At 43.5% G+C, this 19,772-nt stretch overlaps 1 protein-coding gene across 1 annotated transcript in view; it reads left to right on the top strand.

Moving 5' to 3' along the window:
* Window positions 1–5,051: 5,051 nt before the first annotated feature.
* Window positions 5,052–19,772, top strand: part of sntg1 (syntrophin, gamma 1) — a 35,046-nt gene continuing 20,325 nt past the window's right edge. The window contains exons 1-4 of the mRNA XM_084007837.1: window positions 5,052–5,489; window positions 15,518–15,767; window positions 16,355–16,404; window positions 18,155–18,289. Of these exons, the coding sequence (XP_083863963.1) occupies window positions 16,378–16,404; window positions 18,155–18,289 (162 nt within the window). The 5' untranslated portion in view covers window positions 5,052–5,489; window positions 15,518–15,767; window positions 16,355–16,377. The remainder of the gene's footprint in view (window positions 5,490–15,517; window positions 15,768–16,354; window positions 16,405–18,154; window positions 18,290–19,772) is intronic.

The following is a 19,772-nucleotide window of genomic DNA, read 5'->3' on the forward strand; positions in this document are numbered from 1 at the left end:
TCTTGGAAACAGTGCAGCGAGTAGCTGTAAAGAGCTGTAAATACTCCCCATCAGGTGCATGGGAGGAGCCAGCCCTTTTCATTTACATACACTGGGACCTCAAACCAATTAAATCTCGCTTTTACCACGGAGGTTAAAAACATGCGCCTCTAACCTATAGGAGCGCACAACCCCCCCAAGAGGCCGGTTAGCGCCATTTACTCCAGTTGGACAGGTGCTTTGTGCTACACTTGTATGTGTTGCAAGGACGCAAGTGTACGCGGCTTCATGTTGTGGGCAGCAGAGTTCATTACCCTCCCTAAAATAAAATGTAGAGTAGCTCCAGAGAGATGAAAAAGTGCAGAGCATGGGGGAAAAAATCAGCTCCAGGGTTTTATAAAACGCCATTGCTAATGTAATCACTGCACACAGTGTGCATGGTGCTACTGATGATTGCTGTGTGTTACAAAACTCCGGGGACTTGATCAAGGCGTACAGCGGTGTGTTTGAATTGGAGTCAACCCAAGAAGCGAGGAAGAGTTTACGGGCGATAATATAATATATGATAATTTATCATCTTTCAGTGGAATCAACTCAAATGTTTAAGACAATCTGAATTGATAAGAATCCTGCATAATGGGATTACCCCAATCCAATTCAATCAAACCACTGTCTTAATCCGATTACCCCGTATACGTTTGCATGCATGTAAACATAGTCGGTGTACAGCTGGAAGTAATTCTCGATCATTTTAACTTGGAACCGTTGTGTTCTTTTTGAGAAAATGTTCTGTACCTTTTGTTTGTCGGGTGTTTAATTCACATAGGAGTATACAAATAACCATTTAGATTATTTATCAAATTACCAGAAAGCATGCTGTATCGCGATATTTATCGTTATGGCGATATGTGAGGACCTACATCGGAATAGAGGATTTTAGCTATAACGGCCATAAATCCAACTCTATTGAACATATAAATCTGTGCCTACATGATCAGACCTACAACTGGACCAACCTGCATGCTGCCGTCCACATTGTCATTCTGTGGCGTTGCCAGAGAATGACCCTTCCTAATGCAGTTGTGTGTGGAGAAAGCCACACATTTCCTCGCCAGTAATGCAATAAGGCAGTCCTCCTTGAAATGTAAATGTAAGAGTAGTTCCCTCTCAAGGTCGGACATCATACTATAATCAAATTTTTCCCTGCTGCTGCTGAACTGGACAAGCGGAGGCAAACTGAGCAGTCTACGCCCCCTTGTGTTCAACTCGGTTCCTTTGAGAAGGGCAAAAGTTGACAATCGAAAAGTAACTAGGGGCAGGAAAAAAAGGGAAACGCACAAAGGCAAAGACTTACCTATGGGGATATCGACAAAGCTGCTCCTGGAGTGGTTTGATTGGCTAGGTCAGCGGATATGAAAAGCACCTTATGTCTGGGGCAAGCCTTAAGTTAATTGTGAACGGCTTATCTTATCTAGAAAACATAATTGCAGATCATGAATAGTTTCCCTTTGTGTCGGCTTGGATTATAAAGGGAAGGGAAGGTTATCTGTGCATAATAACTCCCGGCTACTGTCACGCATTCAACGGGCTGTATGGGAATAAGATGTGTGAGTGGTGGTGGTGGTGGTGGTTCGGCAGGAAACATGAGCACCGCTTTGACATCAATATTACCAATCAACCAAACCATATATCCAAGAGCAGCAGGCCAGGAGAAGAAAAAAAAAACAACCTTCCTGCAGTTTTCATGCTTCAGTTCTGCTGCCTGCACTCACAGCGTGCGGACGCTTCTCTACTGACAGGCATGGAGGCGGAGTGAAAGCACAGTGTGCCGACTCAAATCACATCACTAATTCTGAAAAGCAGAGGCTGTAGTTTATGAACTTGAAATTTAATTAACAATGTGGAAGGCGTGCATCCTTGGCCCTGTGGGATAATGTAACACCGGCAGAAAAAAAACCTGCTCAATTAAAACATTAATAGGCTTTTGATTTCTGGTCAAGCATGTGGAAAAGGATAACATTAGCTTTTGTGAGAGGCAGCAGCTTCTCAGTGCAACATCCAGGTGTTCTTCATAGACGGTCTAGAAATGATCGTCTTCTTTTATCTCCCAGTAATGTGGGTCGGGTTTCCTTTTAGATAAATTTGCACATTGTCCATCATTCATCGTTGTTTTAAACAAACATTTCAAACAAACATTGTTAACCTGCCAATTAGTGTTGACTGAAGAGCAAGTGGGCTGAGGAGTATTTTTGTGTCTTTTTTTTTGTCTTTGTTTTGCAATACCTTTCTGTCCCTCATTATTTTTCATTTATCCTGTTTATCTTGCCTTAAGTTTTAAGGAGCACCCTTTGTATCAGCTTTTAACTTATTTCTCTCCTGCACAGGCTTTTATTTACTTTTAATCCATATATATATCTGAGTATATGTATATGCCTTGTCTGTGTACATGTATTTGAATGCCGTTGTGTACTTATACATAACACCGCAAATTCCCCAATTGCGTGACTAATAAAAGATTATCTTATCTAATCTTAATGGCTGTATTTTAAGGTGCAAACACATGTGTGCTGTGTGCAGGAGTTCACTTTGTTTAAAAAAACAAACAGAATATGATATTTGCTATCAATAGATTAGGGTAGGAATGAGTCGTAAAATGTGGAAATTAGTTTGCATCTTTTGCATTTCTTGTTCCTTCATCTTGAAGTTAGTGCAATGCTAACTTCTGGGGTTGGCCGAGACGAATCTGTCATCCCTGCACTGCTCTATATGAATAAATATTCATGACTAAACCATGTGACTCCTGCAAGCACAAATAGAGAATTATCTCATGTGAAGCAACCAAAAGTGATCTGACTTTGGTGAAGCATCTGTGGTCATGTAGGACTCCATCAGTCATAGTGAGAAGCTATTGAGCAAATCTATGTCATAGGACTGCACCAACTTTTTCTTACTTCTTCACCTCAACTCAGGGTGTCAACTTGTGATGAAGACGAGTACCAATCTGATACCAGTGCTGTCTTTCCCCCACAGATCGACAATCTGTATATCTCACTGAGTAGAGGTCATTTGAATCATTTTATTTCAAGTTTCAAGATGCCAGAGATTGCTGTGGATTAGACCAAGACATCAGATACAGGTACATGTCTGAACATTTAATCTCAGCAGTGTTTTAACTACAGCAACTGTTCAATGTCATTGGTTTGTATGGGTCACGTTGAATCACCAAAACTCACAAACACCTTGCAGCCTACTGATGTTAAAATCAGATTTTTACCCTTTAAACTGCATTTGAAACTTCCGTCTCCCTTCGCTCTTTTGCTATTTGAACTTCAAAGTCCTTTACAATCACTTACACTGTGACGTTATATGAAGCGACAAACGTGCCCTGGGAACAGGGGACTCTGGGAACATAGGATCCCGTTCACATCGATAAAAGGTACAACAAGGTCCAATGAAGTACTCTAACAAAGCCTCTATGAGACCTGAAGGCTACACTGGTGTTACAATGGGTTTGAATTGGTTTTGGATTAATGGTTCACATTGAAGCACCTCATACTGGAATCCCAGAGAGGTTGTAAAGCCAAGCGTGATGTGACTGAACATTTAATCAAACCATAAGCTGTGTGGATCAACAGTGACCCATTTGTTTGTGGACTGCTGTTTTGAAGCCTCCAGTTTGACACGTTGGACTGAAAACACACTGTGAGAGGTAGCGTGGCCCTACAGCATACCCTGCTTTATCATCTATTTGACTCTAAAGGGAACCATCATTGAATTAATGAACACGATGCTGTATTGAGACTTGAAACCACGGAAGTATGAAGAGAGCTGGATATAGCCGTACAAGCAGCACCCCGTACAGAAAGCTGCTCAGTGGTGCATGAAGCAAAAAAAAATCTATTTATTTTGGAGTATACAATTCAGATGAAAATACCCAGATATTCTGCATCATGGGCCCAGAGAGCAAGCTAACAAGTGTTTCCTTTAAAGCTGCCTCCCAGCCCTCAGTCCGGCTTGGTTCTCAGGATCTTTTACATGAACGAGTGAAGGAATATAACTGGATTCGGCTAATAGTGCATTTTACAGCTTTTACCAGCTGACATACCAATGTAATGGGGTATACTAAATGTTTTTTCTGGCATATCGGGGGACTGGAACGCACAGTACATAAGCAAGAATGTCAAATTTAAAGGTGCCATGGAAGGTCTGCCCTAATGGCATCCAACATTGCTGCAGCATTAAGAGAAAAAAAGTAGGAATTCCTATTCAATTAAACAAGCCTTTCAGAATAGAGTTGAAATGCTGCATTTCTGTCGATGACGCTGCTCAGGTTGGTTTGGGATCAACGTCACGTCAGAAGACTCCGCTTGCATCATGTGGGGAAGCAGCGAGACTCTTCAGCTGGCACGAGGACAGCAATGAGGCGCACCTGGTCAACTCGCGCAGCTGCTCACGAGAGGGGCCTCGGGGGAACCGAACACATACTACCGAGTGACTGCATATGTAGGCCCACTGTGTGTGTGTGTGTGTGTGTGTGTGTGTGTGTGTGTGTGTGTGTGTGTGTGTGTGTGTTCCCTGACAACACAAACTGAGTCATTCATGAGAGTTTGATTGTGCAATGGCTGAAAAAAAAATGTCCATCCATCCCTGCTTTATGTGCTCCTTTAAACATTATTACGTTGAGGAAGTTGCAACACTTCAATATGAAAATAACTTTAAAGTACGGGCGTTGAAAGAAATCAAATATTCCTTTTCTTTCGTCTTTTGCCGCAGATCTCATCTGTACGCGGGCAAACCCTCGGCATGAATCCCGAGTGGATCCATACACTCACACGCACGCACGCGCGCGCGCGCACACAACCGCAATGCACGTAAATGTAATTGGCAGGGAGGAAGGGGGGGGGGGGAAACGCTTTGTGAGATGTTGTGCGTGTTTAGCGCGGCTGTGCTGTGGGACGGAGCGGCGGCGGCGGCGGCGGCGGCAGACGCAGCACCTAGAAACAGTACGACAAAAGTAGAGCCGTGTCATGTTGATGGAGCCAGAGTTGCGCCGGCGCCTCCTCGGCTAAACGAAGTGGATTGACGCGCGCGTTAAACCCAGCCGCATGTGATCTCCGGCTTCAGTGCGCTTTGGCAGCACGATGCGAGAGAGGGAGACGGACGCGGAGCTGTGAACCCGGACCCGCTGGCAGACATGTCGACGGAGAGGAATCCCTGAAACCGCCGCTGCCCAGGAAATATGCACAAATGTGGTTGTGTGTCGTGCGAAGTGCGGGCTTGTTTTTTTATTTATTTTATTTTTCCTGTGGGTTTGTGCACCTCGCTACGGAGTCGGCTACAGCGGACCAGGATGCCGTGTGGGCGATGCTTGCCACAAGGGATACATTGTGATTTCGCCGAGATGTTTTAGCAACCGTTGCATACATTAAAAGAAGAAAGCCCGTCACACGAGGGATTGGAGTCCGAAAGGGATCCAGCAAGACATCACCACCTGTTACTAGAAAACCAAGGTAAGCCTGGCAGACCTTTTTTTTGTTGTGTTGTTGGGTTTTACGTCTCCAGTGCCTCCTAATAGCCTACAATGTACGACGGACGTCAGAATCATTCCAAACACCCATGAAGCGGAACATGAATCCGTTTGCAATGTACTTTTTTTTTTTAGATGTCATTTGCCTTAATGCTGCGCACCGCGACTATGTAGCAATCACCCATATGATCCGATGCATAATAAAGCATCCCGTCCATCCGTCACTCACAGTTCGCGTCATGCACCGAGCCGAGCACTTGGCTATTAATGGGCCTCGTGATGAAACACCCCTTCATTAGTGTGTGATTTGCAGGGAATGTGTGTGTGTGTGTGTGTGTGTGTGTGTGTGTGGAGGGGGGTGGCAGAAACCTACACATTGCCTCGGTTGCAGGTGTAGCAGCTACACGCAGCATCACCCGCAGTTCCTCCAGCCAGTGCAGTGGCAGCAAGACCTCTCATCCACAGGGCTGCTCACTCTCCTCTCTGCTCTGGATGCCAATAACCCACAGCACACACACACACACACACACACACCCAACATATCCATATCTGAGATGATGGATTCACAAATCAGCTTCTTGGAAAGAACATCAAGGCGACGTCCATCCGTGATCAACCTGCTGCTGCATGTCCAGCGTGTTTCATTGGCCTCAGCAGGAAGCTCCTTGAATCCTCCTGGTGTTTCACAAAATGTGTGTTGCTTCTTTAGCCGTAAGCATGGCGTGTCAGAATGCACACGACAGGAGGGCTGTCATTATGGGCCTCAAGACGACAGGCAATCAGCAGGCTTCGTATCCACAAGCCCACGGCGATGGAGTCGTCGGACGTCCACGTCTTTCTGCCACCATGCGGAGCACGCCGAGCCGAGGTGAGCTGGTCCATCCGCTGGTCATAGGTCAGGAGCAATCCGTTTGATGTACTGGAGGTCTCACTTCCTATGTAGACCTAGCGTACGCCTCCCCCTCCCCCCTGGTGCTGCTTACGTCCTAAATCAAAAAGCAGTTTGGCCAAGTGACAGAGGTACACTGGCCTGATTGAAATGGTGTCAGTCACGTCCGGTCAATATGTCAGGCTGGAGAGAGAGAGAGCGAGAGAGGCAGGGACAACTTGTTTGAATCCTGTGGATCTATGGAGTGGATCTGCTGATAATTGGAGGGGGCAGGGAAAGGAGACTGTCACAAAGTTTTACCCAACACAATGACGATCCGAAGCACACCGGCATCGATCAGGATCTGGAAACATTGGCTACACACTGCACAACAAAGAGTTCCTCCACACTTTATCTTCCCTACTTAAAGAATCAATAATCTGCTCTTTCTGCCGCAACCGAATCCCATCGGATCGTTTAACAATCCGGGTTAGCTAAACGTCTCCAAACGTACAAGTAGGATCGCTTGTCCTGAGGCGGAAATGGTGTACGTACACACCGACATCAATTATGTATGTAAACATATTCATAATGTTGTTCCACTCCCCCAGCAACACCCAGCAGCTTGATATGTAACGGAGTTGTTCTGAATATTCAAGGGTTACACTTTTCAGTTCTGGGAAGCGAAGCATACGTTGGTGCTGTAATGTCATGTGGCTTCATTCAGTGGCTTATTTTCATCATGAAAAGGAGCGCTGTGCTGAAAATGACGCACGCAATCTTGACAAGGCTGGTAGAGGGAAACAAATTGGAAAGGAGCCGAGTGGTAGGGGAAGTAACAAAACATGAGTTTGCAGTTTTTTGTGCATTTTTAAGGAAAACAGCTCCTCGAAAATGGAGCGATCCTTTTACCTGCAGCGGTTGTTCTATCTAAAGGGCAGCTGAGAGAGCCTATATGTCACTGTACGGCTGGACATCCTCATCACTGCCTCGCCACAGAGACCAAAATGTATCGCACCTGATGTTTCTGCAGGGCTTTTAGCAACTGTTTGGTCGACCATCCTTACAAACTGCTCCAGATGTTGAATTCACAGGAGAAGCCATATGCTTTTTCCTCTCCCCCCCCCCCCGTTGTGATGTACAAGCAGCCCCAATAAAACAAACCGTAGATATCACGCTCGGAGAGAGTGCAGGAAAGGGATTTTAGGGTCCGTGCCACAGAGTCACTGACTGTCATGCAACAAGAAAACCATTAGTCTGTCTTGGCGGAGACTGATGGTTAATGAAGCGAATGCACACCAAAGTCTCATGGCGCGGGGAAGACAGAAGACACAACTCTCATTTATATGCGCCTCATATACCAGCCCATCTGATTCAGAGGTTCAGGACTGCAACACAGACCGACGCACTGAAGGCTACACGTAAGTGATAACTGCCCTGAGCAAAGCAATAAGGGGAGAGATTACACACAGTGATTTATGATCCGAGCACGCCGCTTCACATACAACTGACAAAACCCCTCAGAAATCACATCTATACCTCCAGCGCTGGATTTTCCTTTTTCGTTCCTTTTAAGCTTTTACGACATGGAAGTAGCCCAGGCCGGACAATTTTAGGTCACAGTTGATTGATGCAGAGAGTCTGCTTATGCGTTAAGCGCTGCTGCCCTGGCTTCCCGGATCAGTCTGCTTGTACACTGGAAATTGCATCTTTGTGTTTCCTTGGAACATTTTGCAATTCATTCAACCTGTGAATAGTAAAATAGCCCAGAGCAGCAATTAACCCACCTCACAATTTCTGCTTAGGGTGGCAAAAACAGACTGTATGGCCGCCATGGTTTCCGTTAGCTGAACGGTCGTCAACGCACCGTGAACATTTGTTTAGCGTTTAGGGCTGAAACTATTGGTAGTCACAGATTACAGGCTATTTGGATCATTTATGAATCATTTAAAGTGGAGCTGAAAAAGCTATTTCAAAAGGATCTAACTTCCATATGGTGACGTGTTCCTGAGTGAAACAGGATACCAACATCACGTTGGGAGGGATTTGATTTGATTGGATCGTTGAAAAGATTAGCTCACGACCTTCTGTACCGAGCCCGGTTTTGCAAATGATTGATGGGTATCATGATATTAGTGTTTGAAATTGGTTGGTTCCAGCTGATGTGAGCATGAGTCATATTTTGTTTTCGAGGAGTTGGGGTTTTTTTTGAATGCTTTCTTAATATGTTGTTAAATAAGAGCCCATTATGACCTGCGATGTGATCTAGATGGACATTTTTCATTTCAACCCGACATTAAGTTGTCATTTAAGTACAAATGCCATATGTTGTTCTCATATGTGAGGATTTGCTGCTTTTTTTTGTTTTATATCGCAATTAGTTCAAGAAATTTGCGTTTTGATCTACAAAAAAAAAAAGCATTTGAAGAAGTAACTTTGGTTCTGAATTAACGATTCACCCATAAACTGAAGACTAACCACCAGACTAATTGATAAAGAAAATTATCATTATTTGCACTCCAGACAAATGTAGCCATTTTCAGTTAAATACGCCTGATTTTGCAGCTGTAAATGACCCGAAGGGAATCATGCAAATCTTCAAGGAAATAAAGGAAACGTGCAAGCCTCATTAGTTTCTAACTGATGCTTTTATCTCCAATAAAAGGTTGTACTATTTAGGGTTCATGATCACAACTTCTTTTATGTCTCTTAGACAGTCATTTGTTTCATGTCAGGCAGTTTTAATTCATAAATAATTTGCCAGAGCAATTGAGAACCAGTTCTATATTCCCCTACTTCATATGTATTAAGTGAGACTGGACTCTGTGGCTTCATTTCGACGTAGCCTAGCCTTCAGCAATATGCTGAGCTCTTTATCCTCTTCATGTACTCCACACACAGCGTGGTGCCTTTTCCAGGCCCCCGAGTCTTCCCCTGCAAGGCTGCTCGCGCCTCATTGGTTGAAACACAGAAATGACTTTATATTCACACAGTGAAATTAAAAGAGTGAATTATGTTATTCAATATAGCATAAAGGCTGTGTGTTAAGCCTAATTATGAGCCTCATGTAAGATAACATGCTTGACTCGGCCAATCCATTTATCTGCGGACGCGGCACCATTATATCCCAGGTTAAATAAAAAAAAGATTCCCGTCCAATTAGGGGCCGTCGGTCGGGTTCGGTTTAATGCGTGTTCTGCTGCCTGATATCAGCGATGTAACGCTTTAGAAAATGATGCTCACTGATTTAAGATGGCACCCACCTGATATCTGGTGGCTTCCTGTTGCCAAATACATACATCATAGTCAAGAAGGTCAAGCGCTCAATCTATAAATGTGTCCATCACTAATTTACTCCTGCGTATCATTCATGAGCATCTGGCCTGGAGAGCTGCTCTGGCTGTTGCCAGGACTCATGTATTGACATGTGGGGTAATGAGAGACTTTTTTTCTTCTTTTTTTTTTGTGACGGATCCTCTAAAAGAATTGAAAACACAATGAGATTTTCTGTTCGTCTCGTCTGAATGATCCATCGTGAAGTTAATGTGAAAGCTTGAGAAGTAGAACCTGGAGCGGTACACAGAACCGGCCCCGTCGACGACGAGATGTGCTCTGCAAATACAAAACTGCTCAAACGGCTGCCTCTTTACACGAGCAGGAGGCAGACTGACAGTGGAGTTTATTAATGTGTCGGGTGAAGAGGAATCTGCGCACAAGCACACGTTTACACACTATTCTTTAGATCAAAGCCACTTAGGGCTCAAATGTGTTGTCGAGAGGAAAATAAATATGCATCATTTTGATAATCAAAGGGGGAAAAAAGACAAAACAAAAGCAGGAAACATCAAACGTTCTCTGATTTCAATGTGAGGATTTGCTGCTTTTCACCCTAAATCGAATATTATTGGGTTTCAGACTGTTACTCAGACTTTGAAGCTGCCACCCTGGGCCCTTAGCAATATTGATGGACTTCTTTTCTGCATTTTCTGACATTTTCTAGAGTTAAGGGAGAAACTCCTGGCAGCTTAATCAATAATGAAGATAATCGTTAGCATTTGAGGCCTAAGACAGAAATGTACTTTTTAATTGCAAACATGCACTGGTTCCAGCTTCTTAAATGTGAATATTTGCTGTTTTTAATTCTATGGTAGTAAATTAAATCTGAGTTCTTTTTGAAGTCTCGGTCAGACAAAATATGCAATCTGCACATGTCACCTTTTTGCTCTAGGATTATGTGTTCACTATCTTTCACTATTCTCTGATATTTTATGGCCCATACCCTCAACTGATTAGGAATCATCTGGAGATGAATTAATAATGAATGTAATTATAAACTGCAGCTTTAAGGCCATGTGAGGAATGTACGTTTTCTTTCTTTGCCTCTCATTTTTCTATGAACAAGGCATATTTGATGCTATTTTATTAAACTTCCAACACAAAGCTGCAGCTTTGAGACAAAGGAGTCGCACTTCTATAGCTAACGTTTCCACAAAGCCCTTCAACAGTTCCACCACACAATAAGAAGAAAGAAACTAAAGTAACTCTAGGCAACAATAACAAGCAAAAACAATAAAATATCTTTTGTTGTCACATGAAGACCACGAACCAACTAGGACCTGTAACCTTGAACAAAACCTGTCAAATAAATCAGCCTTCCTCCAGATTTAGTCTCATAAACATGGAAGAAAAACAATTCTGTTGCTATAAAGTTTATTTCTTGGAAGGTAAATCTTGTGATAATTGATCCAATGTTGGAAAAATAAGATTGAGGATTTAAAGGGCACGGACGAGACGCAGGATGGGATGGCATAATGTTTGAGCAACGTAATACAATATCTGCCATCATCGCTCGCCAAATTGGAAAAGCCGTGCTCCCAGACACCATGTGTCTCTGGTCGTGAAGAGAACAGTAAGTGAAACCCATCTAAATTTTTGGAGTAATAAAACTACATTTGGCAGAGCACTCTGCAGGCCGCGGCTTCACCTGCACTTACAAGCGGCCATTCTTTATCCTGCCGGGGCCACAGCTGTCCTCGGGTCTAAGAGATGGAGATGTCACACTGCAATCTCCACATCATCCAGGCATCTAGCTCTCTCTCTCTCTCTCTCTCTCTCTCTCTCTCTCTCTCTCTCTCTCTCTCTCTCTCTCTCTCTCTCTCTCTCTATCTCTCTCTGCCATTGTGTCAAAGACAACAGCGTTATTTCAAAAACGTTACGCTGCAAATTGGTGGGGACCGGAAATATCTGACGCTGTGGTTGTAAAAGGACTCGGCGCTGACTCGACTTAAAAAAAGCACAAAAGGGGTCGGCTTATTTAATCTGTGGTCTCTCGGCCGACAAATAAAAGGGGGAAGTGGCGCCTGACGAGGATGTACAGGAGGGCAGCCGCAAAGACAAAGTGCTCGTCTCAATGCCCGGGACACATTTCTCAGCCGGACCACGTGAAGACATTCATTTTCAAAGCGGGTCCACAAATGATGTCAGGATTTCTCTTACATCCATTACGGAGCTGGCTCGTCTCCGACAGCTCGATATGGGGAGTGTAGTGGCGGGCGGAGAGAAAAACTGGGGTCTTGTATTTCAAATTGAATTTCTAAAGTCAATAAAACTTCAATAATAAATCTGTGGCGCATTCTCATTTATTGGAAAACAATATTGAAGACAAATACATGGAAATACATGGAAAGGCGTCTGCATATATTTTGAAATGCATATCACTCATAGTTTCCACGGCAATATTGCAAATGTGCATCTATTTTTTTCATATGTATACATATGAATAATATACAACTTAATAGAACTGTCAGACAATCAAATATATGAAACCGGAGCCACATCAAAAAATTGCTTTGATTATGGATTATTACCTGCGTTACCTGAGTTATTTGACATTTAATTGATTGATAAAATGTCATATAATTGTAAAAAAAAAACAAAAAAAACATTACAACATTAATATCAACGTTCTGAACCCCAACGATATTAAATCAGATAAGACAAAGAAGCTGGAATTATCTTTTCTCCACAAAGTGGCTTCAACAATAAACCGATTATCATTAACCTGAACTTTCTTTCGATCAATGAATGTTTAATCAACCAATTGTCACAGCATTTTATCAAATGAATAGTATCATCTTTTGTATGACATCAGTAATGTGATATATGCCACACTATGTATTCATATATTAAATGTACACTTCTCTACCAGCTTATCAGGTACAATGAATGCCGTCCATCACATCAAATTCCACCCTTATACAAGGACACCATATTAGTCATATTTTTAATTATAATACATTTAAGTTCAACAGCACCACAAACCTACAGCCTCCACAACGATAATGGAGTTGAATCAACATCTCTGTACACTTTGATGTGGATTCATTGCAGGACGTTTATATTAGGCTGCATACCGTTCGCCAATGAAACGCGTTAAGAATAACTACGTAGAAATAGCCGATCTAGTCGCTGATGGTCTTGTGTGCTTATGTAGGTCATGGAGAGGCATCAGTATGAAAGGAGCTGTACTTACCGTTCTCAACATTCACATCGCAGCAGCACCTATTTGTTATGTGAAGGTATAATGTGTTATATCTTCCTGAGGAGAGAATTAAGTCTCCTGTGTGCTGTTATCTGGGCTTCTGCGTGGTTACGGGGCCGGCGGCCTGTGCTTTTACTGCCTGTTGGTTCAGGTGAGCGTGTTCCACCGGCCGCCGCCCTGCACCGCTCTCCCATGGCGGTTAAATGATAACGCCGTCCCGACCCACAGCATCGTCGCACAAGCGTCCAGCACACGGCCTCCGTTCACCCTCATGTACAGACTGTCAGCTCAGTCAGCACTTCACTTCTGCTGCTGTTTGTACTTTTAGCTGTCAGACCGTTAGACGGGTCGCTGGGAGCCTTTAGAGATAATCCACATGCTAGCAGTTCAAATATCTAACTTTACAGCCATTATGAAAAATGTTGTTTAGACCTTATAAAGCACAACTGGCAGGACAGCATTCATAAAAGATAAAATAAATAAAACCTATAATATGGCTTAAAGTGCCAAAGGATACAACCTTAATATATTCGACACACATTTAGAAGGCTAAAAATTGATTTAAGTCAAACGATTTACCATTAAAGAGTTGAATCGCCTTCAGGAAATGTACTTTTTTTTCTTCATTCATCCGTTAAGTTTTATTAATGTAATTGTATGACCAATAGGCAATGATTAATGGATAAAATGTATCTGAAATGCATATATAGTGGAGGTTTTTGAATGTGTTGCTTTAAACAGGTCTCCAATAAGTAGCTAGCCAACTACCCGCTATGGGCAACCTAAAGGTACAACGGGTATGTACAAAAAACACAAAAAGTCACTTTGGATACCCGTTTAATTGTCTATCCAATAAAATTCACAGACATCCGCATCCCCTTTTTGACATGAATTTCGCTGTTTTACAGTTTGGCTACTTCAGTAAAGGCATGACATTAGACGATGTTTTCCAGATAATTCAGATTTGACGATGAACGTAGAAGAAAGCCAGGCCAGTAAAAAGCAAAAATGTACTCATGAGGAATGGGTTCCAGAACTTCATGGATGTGAATGACAAATATGGCCCATTTTGGGTGTTTCAGTTGGTGGCGCGTCGCTTCACCAAAGTCCACAGCTACATTTCATGGGAATTTCCGACTTTTCTTCATCTACGCACAAAGAAGGTAACTGAACTGAAAACAACCGTCTGTTTACCAAAGTGAAGATGAAGCAGCAGAGGCTTCGTCTAGTTGTGGACATCCATCCATCCATCCATCCATTGTCTTCTGCTTATCCGGGGCCGGGTCGCGGGGGCAGCTGCCTGAGCAAGGACGCCCAGACTTCCCTCTCCCCGGACACTTCCTCTAGCTCCTCCGGGGGGACCCCAAGGCGTTCCCGGGCCAGCCGGATGACATAGTCACTCCAGCGTGTCCTGGGTCTTCCTCTGGGTCTCCTCCCGGTGGGGCATGCCTGGAACACCTCCCGAGGGAGGCGTCCAGGGGGCATCCGGTACAGATGCCCGAGCCACCTCAACTGGCTCCTCTCGATGTGGCGAGGAGCCAGTTGGGAGCGCCCCGCCACCCTGCACCCTGCTCATTTCGGCCGCTTGTATCCGGGATCTTATTCTTTCGGTCATGACCCAAAGTTCATGACCATAGGTGAGGGTAGGAACGTAGATTGACCGGTAAATCGAGAGCTTCGCCTTTCGGCTCAGCTCTCTCTTCACCACGACGGACCGATACAACGACCGCATTACTGCAGCCGCTGCACCGATCCGCCTGTCAATCTCCCGTTCCATCCTTCCCTCACTCGTAAACAAGACCCCAAGATACTTAAACTCCTCCACTTGAGGCAGGAACTCTCTCCCAACCTGGACGGAACAAGTTGTGGACATCCTAATGAAACTGTAACCGAGGCGATGACTGCGGTGGCCGAGACGTTATTAAAGTGGTAAGAGTAAGGCAGAAAGGATGTCTGCTATTGGCGATGTACAACCCGGCCCTGCGAGGAGTTTTAGCTTCATTTATTCAAATTAGCTCTCAGAGGAAAACAGTTTGCAGACCTGTATTGTAGAACAACAATCATCATGGTTAACGCCACGACTCAACAAAAAAAGTGCCGTCGAGCCAACAATTCATACTAATTAGGATTTTTGGAGGCCGAGCTGTATCGGAACACTTTTGAAAGAGCAATTTGTGCTACCCATACAGAAATGGAAGAATATGAGTTAATTGCGGTTTAGTATTCGTGCACATGAATCCATTTTTTTTTTTGGAGTGAGGTGTTTGAGAGGGTCCTTCATCAGAGGCTGAAGAATGTTATTCAGTTTGGAGTTTGCCTTTGAATCTTTTTTTTTGGACCAGGTGCTTATAAGGGGAATAAAGCTTTGAGTGTCTTCTGCTTCAACACGCCACGTACATGGAACATCACACTCCTCTGTACCGCTGCCGACTGTAGATTACATCTATTCACAAGCAACAATCGACCACATTCGGCTGTTCTTAAGCTATTTGAAGACCTAGATTACGTTTTTGGTTCCTTTGTGTTGAACAGCAGCTCCTCACCTGCGAGTGGGCTTACATCAGAATGATCCCGTAACTACATCCTCCTCCTGTTCCTGCAGCACGGCAGCACGGATCAGGGACCTCCGGGAGTGAAACCCCACCACAACAGTGATAGCCTCATTCTGCTCTGCAGCACCAGCTCCTCACCGCCCACAGCCGTCCGGGAGGAGTGACGGCGCCGCTCTCCAACCAGCCCAGTCTGACAGCCATGATTCGGGGAGGCCCTCTGCTCGGGCTCAGATCAGGGATCGACTCGCCGCTTGATGGCTAGATCTCGCCGTACAAAGCGCTGGGGGCCTTTCTTCTGAGGTAGGTCTCACCCTGCCTCGGCAGCACAGCTTCTATAATTCAAGTGTGAGGCGTTTGTGTTGTGTACTCGTTTTGTTGAGTCGTGTCTGATTATAACTGAAGCGGAACTGTTTCATGTAAATGAGGCTCTCTTAACATTACTTCCGAGGCTGTTTACTTGCGTATATGTCCGTATAGAGCAAGTCGAACACTGTAAAAAGATTGTGGCATTGTCACTTTTTTCTCCACAATACGAGTCAAGTCGTGGTGTATTCTCCCACAGCGGCCCGTCTGATGAGGCAACACAGTTCATTTCTGGAATGCTGGATTCGATATTGAAACATTTATTAGGATACCTTCTCACCTTTTTCGCTGATCAATTATTCATTAGCGCTTAATGGGCTCCGGTTTTCTCCCGAGTTTGCTCAGTGGGGATTGTTTTAAAGTTGAGTGAGAAGAGGCTCATATCTGGGAGTTCTGTATTGAAAGTGGGCATCCTGCTAACAATGTTCGTTGAAACCGGCTGCACGGTTCTGCTGCAGCGCGTCGGCGGTGTCATTAAGCATTTTCCTCCTGTCTAACTCGATCTTGTTTTTTCCACCATGCAGTATCCCTCACTGCGTAGAAGCACATGGATTTCAAGACTTCAAATGAAGAGGTTGGTGGAATTCAATCAATGTAACATTTTGACAGTAAATTGACTGATTATAGAAACAGCCTTGGCATTTTCAAGTGCCTGAAACAACAACGCTGAATGCGGGCGGCTAGACGGCACGTAAATCTGGGGCCCTGTATATATGCAGCCTTGGAGGCTCCCCCGCCCCTTTTAATAAATCCATTGTTACACCTGCACAAATAACCAAATTAACAAGTAAACACAATAAAACCGGCTTCTTAGAAAGAAGAAATCCAATTCCCAGCTGTTCTGTAAAAAGGAGAACATCTGAATGAGCTACGCTCACTGAATAAAGCTCTCTCTAACCTGCAAGTTTACTTTATATTTTTCACAAATACATATCTGATTTCTTTTTATACATTTTTTATTTTCACTTTTGAACTTAAATCCTCAGCGACGTGAGGATGATTGTTTTCTTTCTCGCTCCTGGCTTTCTTTTCTTTCGCTAGCGTGATTTTACCTTCATTTCTAACTCAAAGTTCACCTTAAAGTCCTCCGCATCAGCAAAACTACCGTTGTTTTAGAAGCAACAAATAATCAGACAACCTTGTGGGGCCCTTTGGTAGCGAGTTCACTAATACACCCCTGGATTGCAGAGGAAATGCTTGTGCTCACACTATCAGATTAGAGGCAATGATGTAGATAATAACAGGGGTGTTTGGAGGGGAGCGTAATAGATGAAGACACAATAGGATCACAGATAAGGCTAATTATGTGCAATGCAAGCTACAGCAGGTCAAACTATGCTCCGCCATGTGAGACGGTGTCTGACCCAGCTATATACGGTGATGGCACTACCTCATCTTGCTCGGCTAATGACTCTCGCACACACATTACTTCAAATAATGTGAATTAATGTGCCCCTCGTTTCATTCCTCACGCTGGAGCTGCAGGCGGAGGCTCATTCCACCACATTCCTCATTACGGGGCGTGAGATAATATGCTGCATAAACTGACTTTGATTCAAGTTTGACCTGCAATTGAGATACTCCGTCTAAGAATAGCGACCGTGCAGCCCAACCGCCTTGTTAACTGATGAGCGGCGTATCCCAGGTGACAAGGATGCTGACACTGGTGTCTTCTTTGCTCTCCCCGCTCTCTATTAGCAGTCTTGTCAGGTGAAGGTGGTTCTTTTATTGAGACCTTTTTAAGTCAAGGACGGGGTAGGCATCGCAATTAGCCAGGGAGGAGGAAGGATATGCAGAATGCAAATTTATGCGGATTAGCATGTTTTAAATGGCTCATTGGAAACAGTCGCCTGTATGAAGCAGGGAAATTCAAATGTGCAGGACGAGCTCGGTTCCAGCCGTTTAATTTCACAGGTTCTTAATTTGCCATCATCCTCATCAGTGTTACGCGTAGAACAAATTAGATGATCTAATTTTTTTTCCTATCTCTCGCTCTCTCAGCGCGTATGTATTCAAAGCACACGACTCACGAGAAGCCGCTTCTCAAAGGGTCCGCTCGTAATTTCAAACCATAAATCAGCGGCTGTCTGCATGTTTTTTTATGATCTGAATGCGCGTTAAGTACTCAGAGTGCTCAATATGGTTATTTGTTCCAACGTTAACATTAACAAGGAAAGTAGTTAAAAAAAAAAAAAAAAGAGAGAAAATAACAAACTTCCATGTTGATCCTGTAGCAACTCTTCTCAACAACATTTCATTTCATGGCCAGTTAATTTACTCGTGGAGGGATGATGAATGATTTGTATCTCTCTGACTGTTCGCAGACAAAGACTGGGATTTATTTGATGCAAGAAAGTAATGAGGAGCCGTTTAATATTCGACTACACTTGGCCAAAGATATTCTGACCATTCAAGAACAAGATGTCATCTGTGTCTCGGGAGAGCCTTTTTACTCGAGTGTAAGTACGTCTCATAATGACTAAATGCCACCGTGTCACACTTCACATGCTCATCTCACTTAAATGGAACGACTCTCTCTGTCTGTGCCGTTATTCTCTCCACAATTGTTCGCCCGATCGACTTCACTACTGCTGAGGACCCGAAAGAGTGCAGTATTGAGGCTGAGCCCTTGATATCGACGTGGCATATTTATGATATTAATAATAGCTTTATTTATATAGCACCTTTTAAATGCATGCTTTTGACAGAGCAGAATAAGGCACATACGGGTCCATTCACACAGAGCAAGAGAAACGATAGAGTTGGTTAATTAAGGTAAAAAGACAGTAGAAAGACAATCAAATAGAAATAAAAAAAGAAATAAAATAAAAATAAGAAATTAAAACGTTTAAAAAAGACTACATCACATAAAAGCAAGTCTATAAAAGGGTGCTTTAAGAAGTGATTTAAAGAAGTCACTGATGCAGCAGCGAGTAGTATTATGTCAGCTTGTGGAGTGTATTGAGATGGGACCCCTGTTTTTGGTTATAAAACTGAACATGCTGACTTCAGCTTTCTCCTCGTCACTCGCTACAGTACAGTCAAGAACAGATGTATGTTTTTTTCTTTTTGAGCTTCTGCACTCTCAATGAGGTTGCTTATACTCATATACAATGTCATGGCAGGTGTATTGCTCAGGGCCTGAGGAAGTGCAGTGTTGAGCGTGTTTGCATGAGGTTACAGCACAAAGACGTCGGCGTCCTGTAATGACAAATCTACGTCGGTGGATTCCTCATAAATCAAATGAAGCTATTAAATAGCGATTCACCTGCTGGATCATTGTACGGCATATAGATCCTAATCATTAAACCACACGTCTGACAACTTTTTTCTTCATATTAATACATTTACTAATTTAACCAACTCCGCTGAGGCCCGAGTCCATTACCGTTTCTCAAAAAGTCATTATTCATTCGGCGGCATGTTGCTGGATAAATCTTCACAGATAAACAGAGGAAGCCCTTGTGTCCTCTGAAACATGACTGCCGATTAACAACGTGCAAAAAAACGCCGTAGCATGGCGGCAGACTGGGGTTTGCATTTAAAAGAAAGAGTTAAATTCCAGTCAGCACTAAATGCATTGAAATGTAGAGTCAGTCATGAAACAACAACACCTTTATAGTGGAGCCACAGGCAGCAGCAACCGGTGGAGAAGGGAGTCGCATCACGAACGCCTGAGTGAATTATAGAATCAATCATTGTAAAAATAAAACAAAAACATCTCTAATGTGAGACAAACAACACATTTCAAGATCCATACACAAAACCAATTAGTCTTGAAGGGGAAGAGGATCGGACTACAATCAGTCCAGACTCAATAAGTCTTCTGTGTGTTTTTGACTGGTTATTGAAACACTGCATTAAAAAACAAACTTATTGAAGTTCAGTAAATACTACTATTATTTAGCATTTACCCACCAACAGTTTTTCAAAACTTTTTTT

This window comes from Eutrigla gurnardus (genome assembly GCF_963514095.1).
Source record: "Eutrigla gurnardus genome assembly, chromosome: 4".
NCBI classification, from domain to species: domain Eukaryota; kingdom Metazoa; phylum Chordata; class Actinopteri; order Perciformes; family Triglidae; genus Eutrigla; species Eutrigla gurnardus.